At 44.2% G+C, this 25,510-nt stretch overlaps 2 protein-coding genes across 3 annotated transcripts in view; both read right to left on the bottom strand.

Annotated features, from left to right (window-relative positions):
• OXCT1 (3-oxoacid CoA-transferase 1) overlaps window positions 1–10,539 on the bottom strand; it is a 58,689-nt gene extending 48,150 nt beyond the window's left edge. Inside the window, exons 1-3 of the mRNA XM_081881537.1 lie at window positions 10,307–10,539; window positions 4,211–4,319; window positions 2,778–2,868 (exon numbers count right to left, since the gene is read on the bottom strand). Of these exons, the coding sequence (XP_081737663.1) occupies window positions 2,778–2,868; window positions 4,211–4,319; window positions 10,307–10,393 (287 nt within the window). The 5' untranslated portion in view covers window positions 10,394–10,539. The remainder of the gene's footprint in view (window positions 1–2,777; window positions 2,869–4,210; window positions 4,320–10,306) is intronic.
• A 6,548-nt stretch (window positions 10,540–17,087) lies between these two features.
• Window positions 17,088–25,044, bottom strand: LOC309352808 (F-box only protein 4-like). Of its 2 annotated transcripts, none has more exons than XM_081881654.1 (7): window positions 23,845–25,044; window positions 22,334–22,569; window positions 21,079–21,299; window positions 19,377–19,446; window positions 18,730–18,899; window positions 18,302–18,480; window positions 17,088–17,713 (listed from the first exon to the last, which is right to left on the bottom strand). In XM_081881654.1, exons 2-7 carry the CDS (start codon window positions 22,546–22,548, stop codon window positions 17,624–17,626), a joined length of 945 nt encoding a protein of 314 aa, XP_081737780.1. In that variant the 5' UTR covers window positions 22,549–22,569; window positions 23,845–25,044; the 3' UTR covers window positions 17,088–17,623. The 2 variants fall into 2 exon arrangements, with proteins under 2 accessions (XP_081737780.1, XP_081737781.1); XM_081881655.1 differs by lacking the exon at window positions 23,845–25,044 and adding an exon at window positions 23,390–23,406.
• Between the last annotated feature and the right edge of the window lie 466 nt (window positions 25,045–25,510).

The raw sequence follows: 25,510 nt of genomic DNA, 5'->3' as shown, positions 1-25,510 counted from the left end.
AATTGTTAGTAGGATTGGAATAGCACTTGTAGTTTAATGGTGACTTTTGGATTTAATGGAGATTACTATAAAGGATTCAGGAAGGAATGGTTAACAATAGGACCCACAAAGGGGAGGAGGGAAGTCCAGGAGATTCTTTGGAATCTTGTTTTTATGTTGCATGTTGGATATGCGATTGTAAAAATGTAATTCGAAGAACCAAATAAATAAATAAATAAATAAATAAATTTTAAATGACATCTAATAGGGGCTGCAAGCCAAGGTTAATCTTTTTGTCTCTCCTGCATGACAGACTGTTCTAATACAGTGGCTGACTTCAGGGTTGGAAAGCCTCCCGTGTTTCCATTCCTCGTTTGTCGCCTGAACAGCAAACAACCCTGTTGACAGTGTGTGAATATTCAGAGCCTCCATATGTTAGGAATTATTACCGGGACTGTCTGACCTGCCAGAATGCTGAAGTAACCTTCCCCCTATAAAAAGAAAGTGCTGTTCTGAAGTGTGTAGGGTTGAAACTGTCAGTTCAAAAATAAACACAGTTAACATCTGGGGAAATATGCTAAAATAATTTAGGGCCAGTTATTTCCATTTATTTCAAGGTGAGAATTGGGTGCCGTTGTGAGATGAAATGAAAGCAAACAAATCCATAGCCAATCCAGTGTTGCATAGAAAGAGGCTGCAAACCAACATGCAGCCTTATTTTTTGGAGGTGAGGGAAAGAAGAAGAAGAAGAAGAAAGAGAGAGAGAGAGAGAGAGAGAGAGATTGTGTGTGTGGTTGTAGCACCTGTGCTTTCTGATTTCACTCATTTGCAAATGTGCCCACAAGCCCAAAGAAGTTGCCAATCAGTATACAAATTTAATTAACAACAAGAACCCCCATACAAAAAGCAGGAACCCAAGCCCTGGGAAAATGCCTCAATGAGCTTCTTCACAGGTGTAGCGTAGGGCAGCAGAGCAACTGGTTGAGCCAGGCACTCGGGAATGCTGAAACTGCTGCCAGCATCAAGGGATGCAGAATTTAAAATAGGTCACCCAGGAACTTAGCCAATATTGGTCATCGTGACCCCATATACCCTTTGTCCCCTTTTGACACGCATTAAGAAAATATATGACTGAAGTCAAAAGAAAAGTAATAGATCTGACACACAACTGGGGGGATATGTAAAGGACTGCAGAAGATTAACACTGGGTGCAACAAGCATAATTTTCTTTGTTTCCACAATTTGCATGACGTCCCATAACAAAAAGTTATCTGGACAGTATGCATAGCTATAGATATATAAAGGTAAAGGTACCCCTGCCCGTACGGGCCAGTCGTGTCCGACTCTAGGGTTGAGCGCCCATCTCACTTAAGAGGCTGGGGGCCAGCGCTGTCCGGAGACACTTCCGGGTCACGTGGCCAGCGTGACGAAGCTGCTCTGGCGAGCCTGCACCAGCGCAGCACACAGAAACGCCATTTACCTTCCCGCTATAAAGTGGTACCTATTTATCTACTTGCACTTAAGGGTGCTTTCGAACTGCTAGGTGGGCAGGAGCTGGGACCGAAAGACCGGAGCTCACCCCGCCGCGGGGATTCAAACCGCCGACCATGCGATCGGCAAGCCCTAGGCGCTGAGGTTTTACCCACAGCGCCACCTGTGTCCCTTTATAGATATATATAGATATGTAAATATATGTATATCTTGTGTATATATATTCTTCAGCATCACCAAAAAAACCTTGAGCATTTCATGTATTCCAAGTACTGTGTCAAGTTTCCAGCAATGACATTCAAATTGGGTAATGAAAAAAGACTAAAAGTGTTTTGATTATAGAGGATATCAGCATGATCTTATCATTTAGCTACACTGTAAATAGCAGTATCAGGGAAAACCTTATTTATTAATTAATGTTTAACCAGATTCAGGTCTTTTACACCAAGCATCCAAATCCCTCTGGTGTTTTGTAAACACTTGTTAACAGTGATAACATGGCACAAAGTTAATTTAAATGAAAATGCAGCTCTCGGTGCTCTGCTTATGTGAATGTAACCAGGCACAGCAGCCACTGGCAGCTCAGCCCTCATTGCACTTGTATATAATGCATTTAGCGTAGTACCAGCCTCATCATTTCAAGTTATCATTAATTACAGTGGTAACTTGGTTGTCAAATGCCTTGGTACTCAAACAACTTGGAACCCAAACACTGCAAACCTGGAAGTAAGTGTTCCGGTTTGTGAACTCTTTTCGGAAGATGAACGTGCTCCGTTTCAAGTGTTACGCTTCCATTTTGAGTGCAACACTTCTGTTTTGAGTGTTACGCTGAAGTCTGTCTGTTTTTGCTATTTATTTTGCGGCCCTTTTTGTTTTGTTTTTGTGACTGTGTGGAACCCAGTTCAGCTACCTACTGACTGATTGTGTGACTGCAGTACATTGTTTATTGCTTTCATTTTATGGATCAGTGGTCTCATTAGATAGTAAAATCCATATTAAATTCATGTTTTAGGGATTGTTTTTAAAAGTCTGGAACGGATTAATCCAAGCGTGCCTTGGTTTTGGAACGCTTTGGTTTTGGAACGGACTTCCGGAACAGATTAAATTTGAGAACCAAGGCACCACTGTATAAATGTATATATCGCTTTATGCCAAAACAGTCTTCTATTTTGAAATGTGGGTTCCTCCAGAGGGAAACCAGGGTGCTTCCTCACACATACACAGGCTCGGGTCCATCACCAGTTGCAAAAAGAGAATCCCAATTAGATTTTGTACAAAATCTATTCCAAGAACAGATGCACACGTACCCTGCATTGTTACTGACAGCGGTTATCCCTTTTACACCAGTCTTCAACAGTGCTCCTATGAGGTTCTCAGGGATGCCACAGAGCCCAAAACCTATGCAACACAAATTATTCAGCAGTGAACATCTCCATTGCAAAACTGACCCACCATCAACCATTCGTTCACCTCAAGCAGGGACTTTCTTCAGCAGCACATGATGGACCCTGCCTTCCAACCCAGAAGAAGGGGTCTCTCCCATATTATGCTGGTCTTCAAAGCCAACACAACCCCCATTTTTGTTTGCATACCCAGAAGATATGGGGAATGGGAAGGGCCAATGGAGACCACAAATTTCAGCCCACTAGTAAGCCGACCCAAAACACACGGATCCTATTAAATCTAAGTGTTGTGATCAAATGATGTGGTTTGCCAAGCGGCAAAAAACCCAACTAGCACCTGAAACCATGGGTGGAAACACTCAAACCTGCAGAAAGCAGCAGTTCAATTCTTCCTCACCTCTGCGGACTAACTTTGACAGGTGGACAGGACCAACACCATTTCCTTCTTAACTGAACTCTGCACTGGTCTCCCCTTTGTGAAATTACTGGCCTATATAATGACTCTCCCTCCACAACAATAAAACAACGTACACAATGCTTCCTTTACTTATCTTTCTATTGCCCTGGGCTGTTCAACTTCTAGAGCAATTCTCTTGGTGATAAAGGTACAGTTCTGAAGTCAGCAGAGACCAAACCACAGCCCTTTATAGTCTTAAGAGCTCTCAGCTTTAAGTATTTTTAATGCCCTGACGTGAGAACTCTGCATTCTGAAGCCCTCACCCTGCCCTAGAAACGTTACTCGTAAAAAGTGTTTTATGCTTGCTTCCCCATCATTTTAACACCATCCCTGAAAAGCCCATAGATACACAAAGCCACTGAAGACAATAAGTCTGAGTAGGCGCAGGTGTTTTTTGCAGCTCTAAAAGCACTAGGTGTGTCTCCTAGGCTGGTTCCTTAGCTGAAGGGACACTTACCCTTTAGCGAAAGGAACCTGAAGCCTCCGGAGCATGGTGGGAGCTCCCGCTGCGCTCTGGAGGCTTCAGGTGGCTATCTTTGGAGCCTGTAGAGCGGGAGGGGTCAGTGCACACCGACCCCTCTCGCTCTCCAGGCTTCAGCGAAAGCAATGTGAAGCCTCCGGAGCACGGCAGGAGCGTTCCCACTGCGCTTCAGAGGTTTCGCATTGCTATCGCTGAAGCCAAGGAGCCTGCATTTGCTCCATAAGACGCAAACACATTTCCCCTTCATTTTTGGAGGGGAAAATATGTGTCTAATAGAGCGAAAAATACAGTATGTTTTGTCTGAAGTACTGAAAATCTAAAGCCTATCATTTATGTTCATGGAGTAGCAGAAATGTTTCCAATTTATAAAACTGAGCAAGTAGATTCCTAAGTACTTACCACCAACGAGGAGAGTGGCCCCATTGGGTATGTCTTTTACTGCTTCCACCGGATCATTATAAAACTGGGTGTTGTGGTGGCTGCTTGTTGAAAAATAGCAGCCACAGCTCTAGAAAGAGTAGAAGAAACAAAGGGGAGAAAGCGTCAAGGTACAACCTTAGGTGCTCATTCGCAGTAACAAAGGATATCCCGCCAGCAGTTTTTAGAAAGACATGCACAAGAAATTTGTGCTGATCAAAAAGTGCAAAGAATGCATGCTAGAGGCTCATGGGTAACACTAGATTTGAAGGGTGTACGTCACTATGGTCAAAACGACATGTATGCTGCCATTTTATACAACCATACAACTAATAAAATGAATGTGATGCTGAATTTCCCAATAAACTCTGCTTGCTTTCCTTCCTTTTTAAAAGGGCAAATTTCTAGCTACTGTGCTTGAAAGTTTTCAGGCAATGCACCCTGAAACATCAGAAGGAGCTGCAGTTCCATCCATATTCTGCATAATATGAGCTCTGAATCACTTTAGCAAATACTGTATTTAGGTGAAGGACAGCAGGGGAAAGATTTAAATTATTTGTTTATTCTTTGCAGCTTGGAAGTAAGGGTATTATTACAAATACCGATACTCTTAAGCAATAAACATATTGTAAACTTGAATTTCCAAAACCACATTTAGGGGTCTGCCCTCGATATGTCTGGCCACATTTTTAATTAAAGAAAACAGTGTCTGAACAGACAGTACTACTATCTTAAGCAACTCCTAGGAAATATATTTTCTCTAGACATGCAACTAGGGCAAGGGTGAGTATATTTCAGATTTCAACAAAATGCCTGAGCTTCACAAGCTTGCAGAATCAGAGTTAAGATTCTAAAAAGACTAACTTAGAAGCAATTGCCACAGATCACAGGCTAAAATCCTGTAGGAAGTAAATTCCATTGAAGCCATTAAATTTCATTCTGATTCTGCAGACATGGATACTTATGGATTTTATTTTATTTTATTTTATTTTAAAAATTCCATTCATATCCTACCTTTCTTCCAATGAGCTCAAGGTGTCATACTTTGTTCTCCCCCTCCCCATTTTATCCTCACAGAATAACAACCCTGGGGGGGGGGGGGTAGGTTAGTGACTGGCCCAAGGTGACCCAGTAAACTTCAAGGCTGAGTGTTTAATTTTAATTAGTAAAACTAATGTGGTATATCTTATAAAGAACAATATATAAATAGTTTTTAAATAAACAAGGATCTGTCTAGTCATACTAACATATACTTGATTGTAAAATGACATACAATTGAGTTATGTTCCTATTTAAAATTTATTTACAATTCTTTATTATTTTTGAAAATGTTTTGCCATCTGAGTAAACAACACAAAGTCTTAAGTTATCCAAGGTTCTAAGGCTGCAATCATAACCCTACTTACCTGGAAGTAAGCTCCATTCAATTCAACAGGACTTACAGCACTTCTGAGTAGACATAGCTAGGGCAACACAGTAAAATGTTGATTCTATTGTAGTGAAAACCCTTTCTATTGGAATTTCAACTACATGTCAGTCACCTTGTGGGTGTTTCTAAATGGCAACACCAGGTAAACCTCTTAATAAACCTGGCAGTGCAAGTATATTTAGTCAGCAGCTAGTTCTACTGAATTCTATGAAACATACAGTACTCCCTAATAAATGATCTTAGAAATGTTGTCTCAGGATGCATTCTGATACAGCAAGGTGGGGAACTTCCAATCCATGGGCCAGTTCCATTTTGGGCTCTGAAGCCATTTTTCATGGTCACCTGTCAATCAAGCAACATCACCCAATGAGCAGGTGACATCAACTGATTGGCAGGACTTTAATCCAGCTTGGTTTGGCTCTACGTGTTACTTTCTTGCAAGAAGTGGTTGGCCCAGAGGGTTCAATCCTGTTTTGTAATATAATCATAAATAATAAATTTTTATTTATACCCTGCCCTTCCCAGTTCAGAAAACTGGGCTCAGGGCGGTTAACAACAAATTTAAAACACTTAATTGATGCAACAAAAAACAGCTTAAAATACAGTATAAAATGTGAATAACAATAAATTCAGAATTCAAAAATCAATTTAAGGGGGAAATCCATCCAACAGCGTATACTTTACTGCAGGCACCCCCAAACTTGGCCCTCTAGATGTTTGGGGACTACAATTCCCATCATCCCTGACCACTGGTTCTGTTAGCTAGGGATGATGAGAGCTGTAGTGCCAAAACATCTGGAGGGCTGAGTTTGGGGGTGCCTGCTATACTGTATACCCATTTACCTAGGAGTAAGTTTGATTAATAGCAACACATCCTCCATGTAATCCTATGACATCTGAACTAGGTAAAGGTAAAGGTACCCCTGCCCGTACGGGCCAGTCTTGCCAGACTCTGGGGTTGGTGCGCCCATCTCACTCAAGAGGCCGGGGGCCAGCGCTGTCCGGAGACACTTCCGGGTCACGTGGCCAGCGTGACATCGCTGCTCTGGCCAGAGCCAGAGCCGCACACGGAAACGCCGTTTACCTTCCCGCTAGTAAGCGGTCCCTATTTATCTACTTGCACCCGGGGGTGCTTTCTAACTGCTAGGTTGGCAGGCGCTGGGACCGAACGACGGGAGCGCACCCCGCCGCAGGGATTCGAACCGCCGACCTTTCGATCGGCAAGCCCTAGGCACTGAGGCTTTTACCCACAGCGCCACCTGCGTCCCATGACATCTGAACTACTTCTTACCTATTTACAAAAATCTGAGATGTCTCCTGTCCTGACCAAATATGTAAAATTATGCCATATTTGTAGACAAATTACCGGTATTAAGCATACATTAAGCAGATAAACAGAGACAGGGATAGGAAATAGGAGGGCGGAGGAACTCATTTTCCTTACTAATAAACCCCAGAAATAATGAGCAATGGAGCACTCAGGATTTCTTAACCAGAAGCTTCTGGCTGCCTTCTGCACAAGATACTTTAAGAAGAACTAGCCAACAATTCTCCCCAGCATGGAAAGTCACATGCTATGCTTCGTCAACACTGGCACAACAACAGAAACACCAAGCAACCAGTTCATCCCCTTTCTCCAACAAGGACACATCTCTCAGCCAGTCAAAGTGTGCCGACTAGGTCAAAGTCATTTATCCTTTGACACAGAGCTACAGCTAGCCTCCAATTTATACTGCAGTGCAGCAGTTCAAATTTCTGCATATGGAAACTTTGTGAGCCAATATTATTATGCACATTGACAAAAGTTGTGTCCAGCATGTTAAAAACACTGGGTGACACTGAATTGTGGCATCCAGTGAAGGACTTCTACTTAAAATTCCTCTGGGGAATCCTCCAAGAGCAGAATGAGGAGGGAGGGAGGGGAATTCTGTGGCATCTACTGGTGTGACATTAAATCTGGCCTACAAGGTTTCCATTGCCTTGTCAGGAAATCTAGTCAGGAAATCTAGAACACACCTGAAGCAGTGTCCCAATAAACAAGAGATTGCTAGGTACCAGCACAGGATTACATGCTCACTTGCAGAACAGAAATGGCCAACCTCTAGTGCAGACAGCTGAAAGTTGGGGCACTTCTAGACAAGAGCAGAAGAGCCCAGAGGGCCTGAGTCTATGGCACAACACAGCTAAGCCTATGCTATTGCTTCCCTCCCCAGTGACACACCCTGTCTTCCTTCCCAAAGCAGGAGACTAGCAGAGCCATGGAACTTGCTCCCGTAAGAGGCAATGGCAGCCACCAAGTTGGATGGCTTTAGAAGAGGATCAGACCAGGGGCGGACTTTGGTAATAAATATGGTGCCCTGAGCAAGGACAAAATTTGCCACCGCATTGCTAATTTTCACAATACAGTGGTACCTCAGGTTAAGAACTTAATTCGTTCTGGAGGTCTTTTCTTAACCTGAAACTGTTCTTATTAAGAAGCCTGAAACCGGGAGGGATGGAAGTCAATAGGTGTATAAAGGAACGATTTAAGTATCTAAAGATATAATGAGATGAATAAGAAGACAAAGAATTGTAATGGGAAATGGTTGCTATTTTTATGTTATGCTTAGATATTTATTTAATTTTCTTTTCGTGTTTTGGGGGATTTATGTAATGGTTGCAACTGTTTATTTGTTTTTCTTTTTGGTTACTTAAGTGAAAATTAATAAAAAGAATTTTTTTAAAAAAATGAAACTGTTCTTAACCTGAAGCACCACTTTAGCTAATGGGGCCTCCTGCTGCCGCCACACGATTTCTGTTCTCATCCTGAAGCAAAGTTCTTAACCCGAGGTAATATTTCTGGGTTAGCGGAATCTGTAACCTGAAGTGTATGTAACCCGAGGTACCACTGTAATGTCTTTAGTACAGTTGCTTTCCTATGGATCTTCTCAGTAGGTACCCACATAAATATAGGGTTGTGGTGGTTGTTTTGCGCCCCCTCATCTTGGCACCCTGGGCAGGGGAACTACCTGCATCCCACTAATTCTGGCACTGGGTAGACAAGTCACGGCTATATTTTGTTCTGGCTCTGCTGCGAGAGGAATCGGGCCTCTGAATACCACTTATTCTGCTCATGTCCCACTGGCATCTGGTCAGTGAGAAGAGGATGCTGGACTGAATGGGCCTGATCCAGCAGGCTTGTCTTCTTATTCAAAAGGTAGCAACTGTTTTGCATGCAAAAAGTACCAGATTCAGTCTCTAGGTAGGGCTGGCACAGTCCAGACCAGAAACACAGCCTAGACTAGCGTTTGCCAACCAGGCAAACCAGATTCTCTTTGGGGGGTTAAATGAGGAGAGAGTACCATATACAACACCCTGAGCTCCTTGCAGAAAAGGCAGGATATAAATGCAACAAATAAACAAATGTTTAGGACTTCAATTCCCATCAGCCCCGGGGAGCAAACGTTCTAAAAAAACAACAAAAACTTTAGAATTTTGCTGCTTTCTGCATGCTATTTGGCTCTTTAAAACTTTTTAAATTTGGTTTTTTCCCCAGTTTATTTAGGGGGACTTTCCTTGAAGGGCGTAGAAGGGAGGGGAGAAACAATCACACTGTGCAACCACACTCATGGGCGTAGCCAAGGAAATAAAATAAATAAAAATACTTAACTAAAAGCAGAAATTGTAGAAAGATTTTGACAGGAGTTTTTTCCCCCCTGAACACTTGGGGTCAAAAGAAAGTATTTTAAAACAACTGTTGTTGAGACATTTCATTCCCAATCGGCTAGGCAGTCAGACAGAGGGGGATGACAGGTGGGTCTCCTGCCGCCACCTCGCTCCCCAACATAAATCCTGACCCCACCTGACTATACCAGTTCTATTTGGAACGTACCTGTTTCTGTGTTTCCACATCTTCCAAGAGGCGTAAGGGAACGCCTTAATGAAAGATGCAAGACCTCTGGCTAGGCCTGTCTTACCGCCAGCCAGCCTGCTCCTATCCTAAGTCACTTAGGCAGCCAGGCCCCTGGGGATGGGGACAGAAAGGGACAGAGCGCGGGCCTGCAAGCAAAGCTCGCTCCCTGCCTTCTTCCTCAAGGTCAGCTAAACAAACAGGCGCCTCGGTTCCGCTGAAGGACGCGCGCTCAGCAGGTAGGGATCCCCTCCGGCCTGGTCAGCCCAGGGGCGCAAGGAAGGAGAGAGGCGCGCCGCTCCTTCTGCCGCGCGTCGCGGGGGAATCTTTACGCCTTTGCAAGGAAACCTTCGCGCGCAACGAAGGGAAAGGCGAGCAGGAGGTTCATCCACGGCTCAGAGCCGGCCAGGGGCCAAAGGGAAGGGAGCCAGGAGGCCGGCGAGCGGGTTAGAGAGCAAGAGGGCATGGAAATGTCAGTGGGACGCGTTGCTGTTTAGGGGGGAAGGGGGCGAAAGGTTGCCCAGTGGCCAGGAGAAAAAAGTGGGGCAGGTGGCGGAGAGAAGCAGCCTGGCCTCCTCTTGCGCCTTCGTAGGGGAGGATTTTTGCATCACATGGAGCGAAACCCGATCTCCTGCTAAGGCTCAAGCTGCGCCGGCGAGCCGGTCCAAGTTGCAGAGGCTGCCGAGGCTTCCTTGCGAGTAAGCGCGCACAAAGCCGCCGCAGAAGGGTCCTCTGCAACCCTCGCCGCGCGCTTGCTTACCTTGGCCGGGGCTCGACGGAGGAGCTGCGCCGTGCCGGAGCCGGGCAGGCAGCGAGCAAAGCGGGCCAGGAGGCTCTGAGCCGCCATCTTCGTGCGCTTCGCGGCGGGCAAGGCGAGCAGGAAGGAGCCGGGGCGAGCAGCGGCCTTGGAGAAGGAGAAGAGGAGGAGGCGGCGGCGGCGGCTGATGCCCAACCCCCTCGGCGCGAGGCTGCCGGAAAAAAAAGAGAGAGCAGGGCGCGCCTGCCAAATGGGATGCGAAGCTGGGGGAGGGTTAGGGGGCTCGACGTCTGACGTCGTCTTTAACCCCTTGTAAAACCAAGCTGGAGGCTGGAGAAATGCACCGGCTCCTTGGAGGAGGCGCAGAGGCGCCTCTCGGCCTGGGAATTGGAGATGCAACAGGGCGCGCTCTGGGTTCCGTGGCGCTTGCTCCCAGGAACGGCGCCCTTACAGATTCGCAGACTGTGTCCTTTGAAACGTGTTTCTAGGATGGTTTGGTTTGGTTTTCCTCTTGTTTTCGTTATGTACTTTGTGGTTTTATTCCGAGATCTTCGGACGAAGGATGGTATACAAATTTAATAAATATACAATTGTGCTAATGATGCCCCCGACCGAGCCGAATGTTTTGGTTGTTTAGTTGATTTGACTTATCTGCCGCTTTTCCACAAGGAGCAGCTCGCAGCAAACTTTCGGAAGGGCACAACGGAGCACCCTGGGAATACACAATGCAGATCATGTCAGTAAATTAGAAATAACGAAAACCACCCATTTAGCAAACACAGAATGAATTCAGTAATACAAAGAAAAAACTTAATATAGGCTTAAATACTACAGAGCAAAAACGAATGGAGCTTTCACTCAATAAAGCAGGGTAAGGACGACTAGGGATGCAAAAGGTTAGACATAGTTTACTTGGGAGGGAGTAAGCCATATTGGGCTCAGTAAGACTTCCGAGTACACACTGCAATGACGAGTGTCAGATCCAATGAAATCAATAGCGCTGATTTTTGAGTAAATTGGTTGTAAAGTGATAGGACGAACTTCCAAAGACAAAATAAAATTAAGGAGTGGATTTTAATGGATCCTTGGGGTTTGGTTTTTTGGGGTTGCCCGCTTGTGAACTGGCCCCTGTAGCTGCTCCCTGTAGCAGCACTTTTATTTCTGCAGAGATTAGCAGGTTTTCATTTTACCTGCATCCCATGAAAATTTTTACTCCTGATTTCTGCATATCAAACCTCAGCTAAAAGCAGTGAAGTTTTTGGCTTTTCCTGTACAGTTGGCTTTTCCTGTACAGTACAGAGCAGCAAAATCTGCTCTCAGAAATCATAACTTCCATTTGTTCCTGCAGATTGCATTAAAACAACAAAGAAATCAGACCTTTATGTAACTATTCTGCCCTGGAATATGCTTCCTAGTGAGGGTGTGAAATAAGAACATGTCTCCTTTTGCACCATACATTGAAAGCACTATGGTGAGTCTCTGCTCCCCAGAATTCTGGGAACTGTAGTTTGTTCAGAATTAGAGCCTCACAGAGCTACGCTGTCAGAGTAGTGCAACAATCCCTGCCCTTTAGCTTGTTGATGTTTGGGGGGTTTCAAGGGGCTAATCTCCTTTGCGGGGTAGGTGTTTCACGCCTTTCCACCCCTTGATTAAAGTAACCTAGTGATGGTTTGTCCTCTGAGAATCTCTTGAAGTTTGGCCTGCCAGAAGTTGTATGTGCAAAAGACCTCTTTTGTTCAGTTTTACATTGGATTTCTCTGTGTTTAATGTCCCTGCTACGTCCAAATAAATGTGTTCAATCACTGTGAAGCACCCCTAGAGTTGGGGAGCACATATTTTGTTTGCTGGCCCAGGGTGAGAACTTCAGTACATAACATATTTTATCACGGAGTCCGATCAGCTTTGCAGCAGAATACCCTTCTGTCACTCAGGCTACTGTCTGCAGAAGAGAACAGGGCCCAAAAATAAAAGATGTGTCCGTCCCGGCTTAGAGCAGTCAGCTTCTAAGTCAGCAACAGACATCTGACAGCCTGAAGTTAGCATTTGAACCCTGCAGTCATATGTCATGGTGTCATTTTTCAGGAAAAGCAGGAGTCAAATGAATATTAGGGTTTGGGTTTCAGAGTTTAAATATGCCAGTGCAATGAAGCAATTTAATTAATGCGCGTTATGCATAGTCATTGCATGGCTCCTTCTAATGGTACTTTTTTATGGCTAAACAACAATACGCACAAATGAAACATGAGAGCAAGCATCTACATTGGCTGATAAAACTGTTTCCCAAATATCAGGCATGCCGTAGTTGTGGCACCTTTCAGTTTTTTAGTCAGATCAGTGCAGTTTAGCGGCTAAGAGTTATGAATCAGGAAGCCCCTAGTGTGAATGCAGCCTCTGTCATGAATTTACTTAGCAAGCCCCTCTTTTGCAGCTTCAGTATGGCTATTGGGAGGCTTGGGCAGAGGAAGGGGAGTGTGGTGGGGGCGGGTCACCCCAGGTGTCACTACCGAGGGGGGTGACAAAATGCCGGGCGGCACTCATCATCATCATCAACAACAACAACAACAACTTTATTGCACTGGCCAAAGGCCATGGCATCTTTCACAAAGGGAACAAAAAGAAAAGCAACAATAACCATAAAGACATCAGGTACTGCAGATGCAATAAACCACGATCACGTCTCCTAAGAATTATTTGTTGCATAAGATAGAATAGCAAGGGGTTCTCAGGTAGAATGTGCCAGGTTAAATGCCCGAATCACCTTTGCAATTGACTACTATTTTATCTAGTTCTTTTCTGCCAATGCATATTGTTGTTGTTTAGTCATGTCCAGCTCTTCGTGACCCCATGGACCAGAGCACTCCAGGCACCCCTGCCCTCCACCGCCTCCTGCAGTTTGGTCAGACTCATGCTGGTAGCCTCAAGAACACTGTCCAACCATCTCGTCCTCCGCTGTCCCCTTCTCCTTGTGCCCTCAATCTTTCCCAACATCAGGGTCTTTTCCAGGGAGCCTTCTCTTCTCATGAGGTGGCCAAAGTATTGGAGCCTCAGCTTCAGGATCTGTCCTTCCAGTGAGCACTCAGGGCTGATTTCTAAGTTACAATCACCATGGGGCCTGCAGCGCGCCCGACCCATGCGTCTCTCCTGGGAGTGACGCGGTGGCTTGGGCACGCACAGGCTCCCTGCTGCCCAAAAATTCGCCCGCTGCCTCCCCCAGCTGTAAGGTGGCTGAGTGGGAGGAGACAGCCAGACTCCTTGGAGGCCCCATGGAGCATCCTGCCCTGGCTGGCCCCGCCCCTGGGCGCCGGGCATGCACGCAACCCCAGTCGCCCGATCAGTTTGCTCCGCCGCTGATTGGAGGTGGGCATTATGCATACTGTAACTCTGAAACACTGGGGAAATGAATATTGACTTACCTAACCTGGGGATAGCTCATTTGGTTAGAGCGTGGTGCTGGTAACACCAAGGTTGCAGGTTTGATTCCCATAACGGATAGCTGCATATTCCTGCATTGCAGCGGGTTAGACAGGATGATCCTCAGGGTCCTATGAGTTTGTGATTACAACCAGCTAATGTAGGATAAGAACCTTGAGCCTGTTACACAGTGGACCTGGTTATCAATTTAAAATCATCCTTATAGTTGACTGCACAGTTATCCACTCACACATCTGATTCTGTGCTGCCCAGCAGTCTGACCAGACTGATATTGCTTTTAAATTTGATCCTATATTCTAACATTTTTGAACTTCTTCCTAGTTTTTTTTTAATTATCCGTGGAAATACCCTATCTACCCATCTATGTTCTTAATGTTTGCTGGCAGTGGAGATTAAGTGATGCAATACATTGGAAGAAAAATAGAAATTATAGAGATGGAGAATGAATACATAATGTTATAAAAAGAATTGGGATATATATGATGAACTGATTTTTTTACTTTAAAAAAATCAAATTAGTCAATTTTTCTAGCTTTCTTTTTCTACATACAGCTGCAAATTAAATTAGATGTAGATATATTTGCCTTTTAAAAATTAAGTGCATACTGAACATGCATACTCCCATCCTTGCCATTCCAGAATGTACAGTACAGGATTTTCCACTACCATTTTGAGTTTTATTTGAGTAACACTGGCCAGCAAAAACAAACCAAAAATCATACATTTTGCAGGGAACAGTAGCTGGAGTTTGGAACTTCTTATGCTGAACAGGGATAATTTGCCAGAGTTAATGTGATGGAAGGAACTAGGTTAAACCTGTTGTAAGTTAATCATTACCGACACTAGTCTTAATTTTCTTAAACCTTAATCAAAACCACTAGAACACTAACTTGGTCATAGCAGTATTGGAAACAATCCAAGGAAAACATGGTATTAAAGGAATGAATAGTCATGAGAATTTTCCCGAATTCATCTTCTCGGATGGAGCACACATTTTGTTTTTATTCCTACTTTTCTTTTCCTGCCATGTTGCAAGAATGAATTGCAGTGTATGTTCAATTCATTTTATTTGAACTACCACCACCTAATTCGGTTGCTTAGGCAAAGAAATCATTAGTTACACAAGGTCACCCATGGAGAATCATGGCTCAAAAGGGATTCCAAGTAGAGTAGGAGGAATAAATTGATTTTTTTTTTTTAAAATAAGAAGCTACCTGGTCTGCACTTCTTGAACCGGAACACAGCTATCCTTTGAAACTCTTATTGATCCCAGTTTTGTGACACAGCCTTCCAACCAAAGAATACGCACAAAAGTCAATAGAATGGGGAAAATAACAAATTAAATTCATTATATATGCTACCCTACTAGCTGCACTTTCTGAAAACAATGGAAGAGGTTTTTGTGCCCAGTTGCATGAATGTGTCTCTGTCATGTTGCATATATTTTGTATTGCATTGTCCAGGACAGCCTTTCATTTGGTCAGTGCTGGGTTACGGGAGATTCACATTCACAACTCCATTTAGCTGTGATCTTAATTGGGTGATCATGGGTCAGACACCATCTCTCAGCACAACCTACCTCACAAGGTTGTTGTGAAGATAAAGGAAAGGGGAGATAACCATGTGTACAGCCTTATGCTCCTTGGATGACAGCCAGGATATAAATAAACTACAGTGGTACCTTGGTTTACGAACTTAATCCGTTCCGGAAGTCCGTTCTTAAACCAAAGCGTTCTTAAACCAAGGCGTGCGTTCCCATAGCAGCGGGGAACTCAATTTACAAATGGAACACACGCAACAGGAAGTGAAACATGTTCTTCTTCCAAGTCAAAGTTCGCAAACCGAAACACCTACTTCCGGGTTTGCAGCGTTCTTAATCCAAGCTGTTCATAAACTAAGCTGTTCTTAAACCAAGGTACCACTGCACTCTGCTCCTTGCAGTGCTAGTCACAGATGATCTGTGACAACAGCTATATCCGATCATCCCTGGTTTCTTTACTATTAGCAGGGGAAATCGCTACATGAAGAGTACATAACAAGATGATGAGATTGAAGCTAAGACAGTAGCACTGTTATAAGCAGAATCCTCTTAGCAGCTGACAACCAACATGCCAATTCATGTCTGATAAAACCTTCAAGAACAGGATTTTCTGGACTGTAATACAATATTCAAAGGATTATTTCTACTCTGTTCATGTAACACACTGTACGTGTTACACTCTATATATAAGCTGCATGGTGATATTGTCCTTAAGGATTCTCAGGGAAAGGCAGGAAAGTGCTTCAGGCAGAAAAATGCCTTGACCCAGTCCTGCCTTGCTCAATACAGCAATCTCTGCAACAAACTCTAGATCTGCTGAACACATTGCAATACTATAACTGCAGTCACAAAACCTTTTGCCAGTTCTAAAGCCTTCAACAGATATGTTCCCAGCCTTGTTCTCCTGACATCAATCAAGAGCTTGACTGGCAAAGGAGCTGCTATATGTGAATGATTAAGCTGGTTGGATTGAGGTACGTCTAGAGGGCTTGTCATAAAGACTAGGGCTAAACATAGACCTCAACTAGACACAGGCAGAAGAGTTCGGAGCTGACTTGTAGGTGCCCCTGGAGACAGCAGGTCATCAAGACTCTCTTCAGTCTGTTGCATTATCAGCTTACAACACTTTTTAGTGATACCTGATCCATGGAACATCTGATGTACCTTTGGGGACTATTAATTTGGTATATATTTATTATTGGTTGGTTAACATGCAGGCCTGTCTTTTCTTTCACTGGACTGTATTTGAATGTAATGGTTTTCATTTCATATTATTGTTAGCTGTTACAGTCATACCTCATGTTATGTCCGTTTCATGTTACGTTCTTTCATGTTACGTCCCGCGGTAACCCAGAAGTACCAGAAAGGGTTACTTCCGGGTTTTGCCGCTCGCGCATGCGCAGAAGTGCAAAATGACGTAACCCGCATGCGCAGAAGCGGCGAATCGCAACCCGCGCATGTGCAGATGCGCGGTTGTGGTTGCGCTCCTTTCATGTTGCAAACGGGTCTTTAGAATGGATCCCGTTTGCAGCCAGAGGTACCATTGTATCAGTTCATTATCCTGGAAGAACTGTACTGTCTGCTGCTGTGCTCGGAGCACCCTATTGCAATGTTTGGAGCACCCATCATCTCATGTTTGTAGGATATTGTCTGTGGAAAGGCATTCTGCCTCCATTTCAGTAATCTTTGACTTACCACTCCTACCATTTATGGAACATTTATTTGATTCTTATTCATTTGTGACTCCATGCACATATTATATGTCTTCTGTTTATGAATTTTGAAACAGCATAGCGTCGTAATAATAAATAATAATAATAATAATAATAATATTTTATTATTTATACCCTGCCCATCTGGTTGGGTTTCCCCAGCCACTCTGGGCAGCTTCCAACCAAATATTAAAAACAATACAGCGTCAGACATTAAAAACTTCCCTAAACAAGGCTGCCTGTTATAAAAAATATTATCAGTATATTATCAGTATGTTGATGACACACAGCTCTGTTTTCCCATTCCCTCTGAACTGGGTGTGCTTTTCTGCCTGCAAAGGTGTTGGACCTGGAAGCTATGGTGGACTGTATGGGGCCAGTAAAGTGAAGTTGAATCCCAATTCAATAGAGTTGTTGTAGTGGGGGATTCTTATGTCTGAGTATTAGGTCTGAGTATTCATTTACCAAGTGGTAACTTATCAGAGTAGACAAACATCAGTGGAAGAAACTGTGAACACACACATGTGCCAGGGAGAAATTTATCCACCCATTCATGCCCAAGGACATAGTGACATTCTCCTTTGCCAGAAGTGGGCATGCAGTAATGTATATGTGAATGAATGTAAACAAGCCTGGTTACTGGGCATTTTTACATTTGATTTGTTCCAGTAGCCACTGAATTCCATCTACCAGTCCATCCAAGGTGGAAGTTTCAGTGTCCTGAACCTGTGAAATGCAGAAATAAGCAAATGTTAGTATCTTTTACAAAACGAAAGTGCTTGAGGCTTCAGCTTGATTGGCAAAGATGAAGGCCTGTTTTCTGCAGGCATTGCCTGTATGAGCGAATTTCCTGTGGGGTGAACGGGTTCACACTGCTGATCCAGCAAGTGTTGGAAGCCCACTTTCTCTTGGCAATGGTGGTGCACCTTACGGCTCCCAATTGGGTGCTGGTAGCTGCATCTCTACCTGTTCCTGATGGCGTCAGGTGAGGGCAGGTAAGGCCGGTGTAGGGAAAATGGCCTTGTGGGCCAAATCTGGCCTGTGGGCTGCTATAGACATAATCTCAATGAATTTGACCAACCCTTAAAAAAAGAATAAGGCATCAAAGGTATAGGCCAGTTCTGTAACCTACAGTGGAATTCTAAGCATGTATACACAGAAGGCAGTCCCATTGGTTTAACAGGCATTACTCCCATATAACTGAGAATAGGATGGCAGCCTCAATTACACGATGTGGAATGGTGCTTCTAGAGCCTGTTGTCAATCAGTTTCATGATCCCAGATACTTAAACAAATGAAGGGGGGAAATGCTACCATCCATGGCCGTGTGCCAAGCAGGTTCAGCTGCAGCTGATGCGCCATATAAACACAAGGAATTCTTTTGATCCCAGCACAGGAAATGCAGGACAGGACAAGCAGAGGTCTATCTGTAGGGCCAAGGACTGGGTCAAGCATGGCTGCCAGCCAGTCAAATTCAAGTTGACGCTTGTGTCCTGCAAAAAGAGAGTGAGGGAGATAAAGGATTTGCCACCCTCTGCCAGCTGTACGCTAAAAGCTATGTTGGCATCATTCAGAAGCCCTTACATTTATTTATTTAAATTTTAAAAAGGTTTTTGTTGGTATAAATCACATGCACACAGAAAACAATAGAAAATACAACAGATCCCCCATTCTTAGACCCTACTGGGTTGTATAGCCACATAATTATTCCCTTTTGACCCATATGGCGCAAAGGTCCTTACTTTTTTGAGTGTCAGCATATGCAAGATAGATGAACCCATCCATTAGTCTGCACACGTTTTTTAAATGTTTGTTCAGACTGTAATGCATTTTCCCATCAACACCGGACTCCGCAGAGAACACCTTGTTGACGGGACTGGTGTTCTCTTCCTTTTCTCTGAGACTTTCCTCACTGGAAAGAGAGGAGAGAAACCAGTTGGTTTTTCCCCCAGATACTGTGCAGCAAGGAAGGGAGAAACTATGCAGAACTGAAGGTGTTGAGGACTAGTGCCTTAAGAAAGAACAGTGTGGTCTTTTGTACACATCTAGGCCAGGCAGTTAAGCAAATGAACAATTCACAGGTCTACTCTGGCTCCTAGTAATCTTAAGTCCCCCAATTCCTGAGTGAACTGAGCAAATGAGGCCATGTCCAGACTGTGGCCAAAGGTTTCCTTGGAAGAAACGTGCACAGAATGAGCACTTCTTGAAACGAGCTTGCTCTCCTCTTCAGACAATCCTATTACTATTAGAAAATTCCCATATGCATCGGCATAATGATGGACATCTAGAATTTTCTTCTTTTGGGACAATCCTATCCCTGTTGGAATACTGTTACTTGAAGGGGTAGGGAAGCAAGCAAGCAAAAAACAACACCTCAGATAACACTTACATGGTTTCTGTACACAGTGTAATATTGAATTTCTGGCCATCCAAATGATATGTGACTCCTAATTCTATCCCTGTTTGAGACAAAGAAAGAAGAAAAGAAAGGTGAAGAATTTGACACCTGTTTAAAACTGATAAGTTCTTAAAAAGGTAAAGGACCCCTGACAGTTAAGTCCAGTCACGAACGACTCTGGGGTTGCGGCGCTCATCTCGCTTTACTGGCCGAGGAAGTCGAAGTTTTGTCCGCAGACAGTTTTTCCGGGTCATGTGGCCAGCATGACTAAGCCTCTTCTGGCGAAACCAGAGCAGTGCACGGAAACACCGTTTACCTTCCCGCCGGAGCAGTACCTATTTATCTACTTGCACTGGCTTGCTTTCAAACTGCTAGGTTGGCAGGAGCTGGGTCCAAGCAATGGGAGCTCACCCCATCACAGGGATTCGAACCACTGACCTTCCGATCGGCAAGCCCTAGGCTCAGTGGTTTAGACCATAGCGCCACTCGCGTCCCACATCCTTCTAAGTTCTTAGAAGATTATAAATGGCAGCTAACAGATTGAGGTTGAATCCTGACAAGACAGAAATACTGTTTTGGGGGGACAGGGGGCGGGCAGGTGGGGGGGACTCCCTGGTCCTGAATGGGGCAACTATGCCTCTGAAGGAGCAGGTGCGCAGCCTGGGAGTCATTTTGGACTCACTGCTGTCCATGGAGGTGCAGGTCAATTCTGTGTCCAGAGCAGCTGTCTACCAGCTCCATCTGGTACGCAGGCTGAGACCTTACCTGCCTGTGGACTGTCTTGCCAGAGTGGTACATGCTCTAGTTATCTCCTACTTGGACTACTGCAACACGCTCTATGTGGGGCTACCTTTGAAGGTGACCTGGAAACTGCAACTAATCCAGAATGCAGCTGCTAGACTGGTGACTGGGAGTGGCCACTGAGACCATATAACACCAGTCCTGAAAACCTACATTGGCTCCCAGTACATTTCCAAGCACAATTCAAAGTGTTGGTGCTGACCTTTAAAGCCCTAAACGGCATCAGCCCAGTATACATGAAGGAATGTCTCCACCCCCATCATTCAGCCCGGACACTGAAGTCCAGCGCCGGGGCCTTCTGGCAGTTCCCTCACTGTGAGAAGTGAGGTTACAGGGCCTTCTTGGTAGTGGCGCCCGCCCTGTGGAATGCCCTCCCACCAGATGTCAAGGAAATAAACTACTATCTGACTTTTAGAAGACATCTGAAGGGAAGTTTAGGGAAGTTTTTAATGTTTGAAATTTTATTCTGTTTTTACTGTTCTGTTGAAAGCCGCCCAGAGTGGCTGGGGAAACCTAGCCAGATGGGCAGGGTAGAAATAATAAATTATTATTATTATTATTATTATTATTATTATTATTATTATCATCATCACTATTACTATTACTATTACTATTATTATTATTATTATTATTATTATTGGAATACACAGAGCCTCTGTTCTGCCACTGACTCATTGTCCCTCATAAACAATATAGTATTAGATAAGTAGTATATATTTTTGAAAAGCTGTTTCTTCTCTTTCTGTCTAATGGTAGGGCTGGCCCCACTCTGCCTCCAATTAAACTATGTTCTGTAGCTGGGTTAGAAAACATCCCACTCAGAATAAGGAGGCTTCAAATGTTCACCATTGCCCTTTCTGTTTGCTTGCTTAAGATAAAGAAATCATGTTACCATTCAATTGTCCAGAAGGAAAACCAGCCAGCGGCCAGATCTCCGGACACACCGCCATTCTGTACAGCAAAGAGTCACCCAGCTCTTCCAACACAGGCCCAAACATTGCAAAGTGAGGCTCTGTCTGTGTGATCAGCGACTGTAACATGGAAGTGACAGATCCAGAAGTAGGTTGGCTGGGTTTTGGACATCTTTTACGCCAGGAGCAACACTTTCTGTACCTGTGTGTATATAGAATGTGTGTTTGTGTGTGTGTATACACAGAGAGAAAAAAACCACACACACCATAATAATGAAAACTGACTGTAAAACCTTAAAAGGAGTAAGACAAGTTTTTCAGCATGAGCTGCAAGGTCCCACAAATGACAAAAAAAATGCTCAGCACAGTTAACGCAGCTGAATCTAACCAGGTGGGACAATTCTGCGAGCCCAAAGGAAGCTGCTCAGAGCTTTCCAAGGAAGAGTGAGGTGCACATTTGTTAGCTTTGAAAGTACTCAAACTTACTGTGACACTTACTGTTAACAACTTCATGGTGACTACCAGCACCTATTTTTCCTTGAAAAAAAAATCACTGCCTAAAACCAACACTTGGAATATATGCTAATAGCAAACTCAGTTCTCTGAGCGTGGATCCTTATGCCATCAAGACATCGCCATCTATGGTCAAGAGGGAAGCAACAAAGAACCCTTAAGCAAAGGCTGTGTTGTAAACAATGGAGGTACAGTGGTACCTCGGGTTAAGAACTTAATTCGTTCTGGAGGTCTGTTCTTAACCTGAAGTACCACTTTAGCTAATGGGGCCTCCTGCTCCCGCCACGCTGCTGCCACCCGATTTCTGTTCTCATCCTGAAGCAAAGTTTTTAACCCGAGGTACTATTTCTGGGATAGCAGAATCTGTAACCTGAAGCGTCTGTAACCCGAGGTACCACTGTAATATGATTCTATGATAGCATACACTAACTGTCGAAGGCAATCTGCTAACACACAAAGTAAATCTGGGACGGCATAAAATTTAATGTTATTTAGTGGCAAGTGTATTATTGATGCCAAATGTTATATAATGTTTACAAAAAGAGGAGTAATTGTAGAATCAGGTTTTAGTATTACTGAATGTTTATAGCTGTTCATCAATTTATGCTATTTTAAATCCTGTTATGTTTTTGTTTAAAAAGAAGATGAGGAGACATACAGCACAAAACTTTGTATGTCTATAAAGATGTACGTTACCTATATGGAATTTTAGAGGATACTTACGCAGCCATGTAGTCACATGAGGCACTATTATGCAGCTCAGAAAAGGATTTATTAAATATGTTTGCATCAGGGACTGACTCCCAATCAATAGAACGACAGGAAGGAAGATCGCGGATGAGAAAATAACGCCATAGTAAGGGATCCTGGATTGTTAGACTCCAGTAGCAATTGGTGCTTCCCAAATTACTCAGATCTTTGGGTGTGAGGAAGGACATAATGTATAACTTCAAATCTATCTGGGGGGAAAAGTTTAAATATTTATAAATGAATCATTTAGGAAACATAAAAACATAACAACAGCCCCTATCATTCATATATATATATATATACATATATATATATGTATATAAAAGAATGACCTCGGGGAGTCCCTTCCAAATTTACCATTCTATGCTTCTATGAGATGCTCCAGCAATGGCCTGGAGCCTTGTCCCAAACAGCCTGACAGAGTCACATATATATTTTTGTTTTCATGCAATCAATTTGTGCATCTTGTTGACTTTTTGCAGGTGGTATTCTTAAAAATTAATAAACTTAGTGTTAGGAGTTTGTGGGTGCTAGACCTCTTCAGTCTCTGGATCTAGCAAGTGCTAGAATTTAATCAAGGCTTGCGGTGTTAAAACTATGTGCCAGACTTCTTATCCCTGAATCCAGCAAGGCTTAAAAGCTCATCAAGCCAGGAAATCACCTGGGTGATGGGCCATTAAGAAGGAAAAGGAAATGGGATGGGCCATCAAAAGAGAAAGGAGAGAGGGCTCTGTGCCCCTCCTCCAGCTCTCAGGTAGTTAGAAGGACAAAAGTCTGAGTCTTAGAGCACCTTCTGCTGTGATGTGACCTGGAGGAAAAAAGCTGTCAGCTGGAAAGGCAGAAAAAAACCATGCCTGATTTCTGCTGGAATCCAGGGCTGCAGCTATGGGAGAAACAAGACCCTTTTGGGGTGTCAATGCTGTGAACCCCTCCATCATATGTTCAGGTTGTATATATGAGTTAATAAATTATATGTCATAAAGACACCAGAGTTTCAACTGTGCCTCATTGCCAAAAGGAAACACGGACCGTGGGTAAGTGCCTGGAACCCCTGAAATGGGGGTGGCGCACAGCAATATACTGAAATAAAATAAAATAAAGAGTGCAACTGCCTGGCGTCAAAGGGGCGGGGCCGTGAAGGGACCAATGGGAAGCCGAGCGAACAGGAAGTTTCACTGGAGAACTTTCGGCAACATTGCTGGAAGCGGCGGCCGTTCGCCTCGCTGGGATGCGCCAGGCGGGCTCGGGGGGCGGCGGCGGCGCTCTTACCGGCAGCGCCTCCAAGGCGGTGGGCGTCGTCTACTTCTCCTCCTCCTCTTCCCCAGCTCGATCGTCGCTCTTCGGGAGCCTCCCCGGTTGCTGCTGCCCCCACTTGCCGCGCAGGATGCGCAGGCTGCTTCGCGGGAGCGTCTCCAAGCTCTGCCACTCCCCGCCGCCCTGCGCCATCGCTCCGGGGCGCACCGGCAACCTTCCCCGTCTCTTACTTAGCTGCGATTCAGCACCCCCGGCACTGCAGCAGCTGGAATCCTGCGCCCCTTGGCGTCGGAGCCCGGATCCCACCAGGAGGTGGGTCTCAGGAGAAGGAAAGCGGCGTCCGCGCAAAGGCGAAGCTGCTTGCGCGCAAGTAAGAAGGGGAAGTTTGGCGAAGAAGTAGCCGCGCCCCCCACCGCGATTCCGCCTCCGGTTTGTTCCGGAGGCGTGGGAGGCATTCGGGACGCCTCCCCCGCAGTCCTGCTGGCAACTGCGCGCTGCTGCTCCGGATTCTAGTCCTGGGTTAGAGCGCGAGCATCGCAAAAGCCAAACCCCCGCGATTAAGCGTTCGCGGCCGCGTGGAAGTTCCAGAAGTCGTGGTGCAATAAAAATATGGTCCCCACATCCCGCTACAAAATACAGTACACATAAAACCGTCTAGAAATTTTAATTATTATATTTCTAATTTTTAATGATTATTGTTACATTAACTATATTCCTTTGCTTTTCTGTTAGGATCATATGACGTTTAAGATGATAAGACCCAGCTAGACATACACGTCCTTTACTTGTTCCTCTATGGTTTCTTAATCAGTTGAGAATCCTTCCTTCCTACTTAACAACCATCTCTTGAGGTTTACTTTGATGCAAGTCCCCTGTATGTTGAAATGGCCTTACTCTCTAGTAATACGTTTAAAACTTCAGCCTCAATAAAAAACAACCGAACACCTTAAACACTATTAGTCAATAAATTGTGGCATCAGCTTTCAGTTTGTCAGATTTGGGTTTACTGGCTGAAATTCATTCTCATTCATTTAATTTGCAAGAGCAGATATACCAGAATGTCCCGTTCTGCAATGTGAATGTTACTAGCACTGGTTGTAAAATGGGGTCAGGGGGTCGGCTCAAATTAATAGCATGTCTACCTCTAATCCCAAAAGCAAACCAACAGTCTTTTGAAAGGGGGCTATAAAGTGAAACTTCTTATGGACCCAAGTGAAGGCCAGCCTGGGACTACAACTTCCATCAGCCTCAGACAGCACATCTGTTTGCGTAGCATCTGGAGGAACCTAGATTGGGGAAGGCTAAGCAGATACCGGTAACACTGGGCAGATTGTGGTAGGCTAAGTAGACAAATAGCCTGAGCTGCTTATAAGGCAACTTCCTGTGTGCTTTTTAAAGAATTGGATTACACTGTATGCATGTAGTGAATCTGGAGTAAAAAATATGGCTTTGTAGGCACATTGTCGGACGTGGAATCCTTTAAAAAATGTAATATAATCTTTTGGTACAGCAAATTTCAACATTTTAATCAACTTTGTGATTGAGACTGGTTACATTTACAGTATTCACGTTTGCTGCATCTCTGTGTTGAGCTTTTTCTGATTAGCAGATGCTATTCAACCTGCTGCAAGATCTGCTACATAAAACTCACTTCTGAAACACTTCATTATATCAAAATTGCACGTGTGCCACAAGATAGCATTCATCTAAGTTTCTTATAACGTTGAGTATCCATTCAGGTATACAGAACACCTTATTTGGCAGTTACTTTCAAGCCACCTCACATAGTCTGCATTTCATGTGCTACATTCATGCATAAGTAATCCAGTGCAGAATGAAAAACAAAGGTCGCCTCTAGATGAGCTGTTTATTGAGCATTCATCCAAATTTGCTGGC

This window comes from Podarcis erhardii, assembly GCF_964252035.2.
Source record: "Podarcis erhardii genome assembly, chromosome: 11".
Classification (NCBI taxonomy): domain Eukaryota; kingdom Metazoa; phylum Chordata; class Lepidosauria; order Squamata; family Lacertidae; genus Podarcis; species Podarcis erhardii.
Note: the sequence above shows the minus strand (reverse complement) of the source record. Positions and strands in the feature narration are given on the sequence as shown.

What these genes read in the sequence shown, in the direction of transcription:
- LOC309352808 (XM_081881654.1), bottom strand. Translation starts at nt 22,548, where the DNA reads ATGTCCTTCCTCACACCCAAAGATCTGAGTAATTTGGGAAGCACCAAT. An exon ending in ATATGCTGACACTCAAAAAA is followed by an intron (nt 18,481 to 18,729) that starts GTAAGGACCTTT and finishes CTCTTTTTGCAG; the next exon opens with GACACAAGCGTCAACTTGAA. An exon ending in TTGGCACACGGCCATGGATG is followed by an intron (nt 17,714 to 18,301) that starts GTAGCATTTCCC and finishes TGCATTTCACAG; the next exon opens with GTTCAGGACACTGAAACTTC.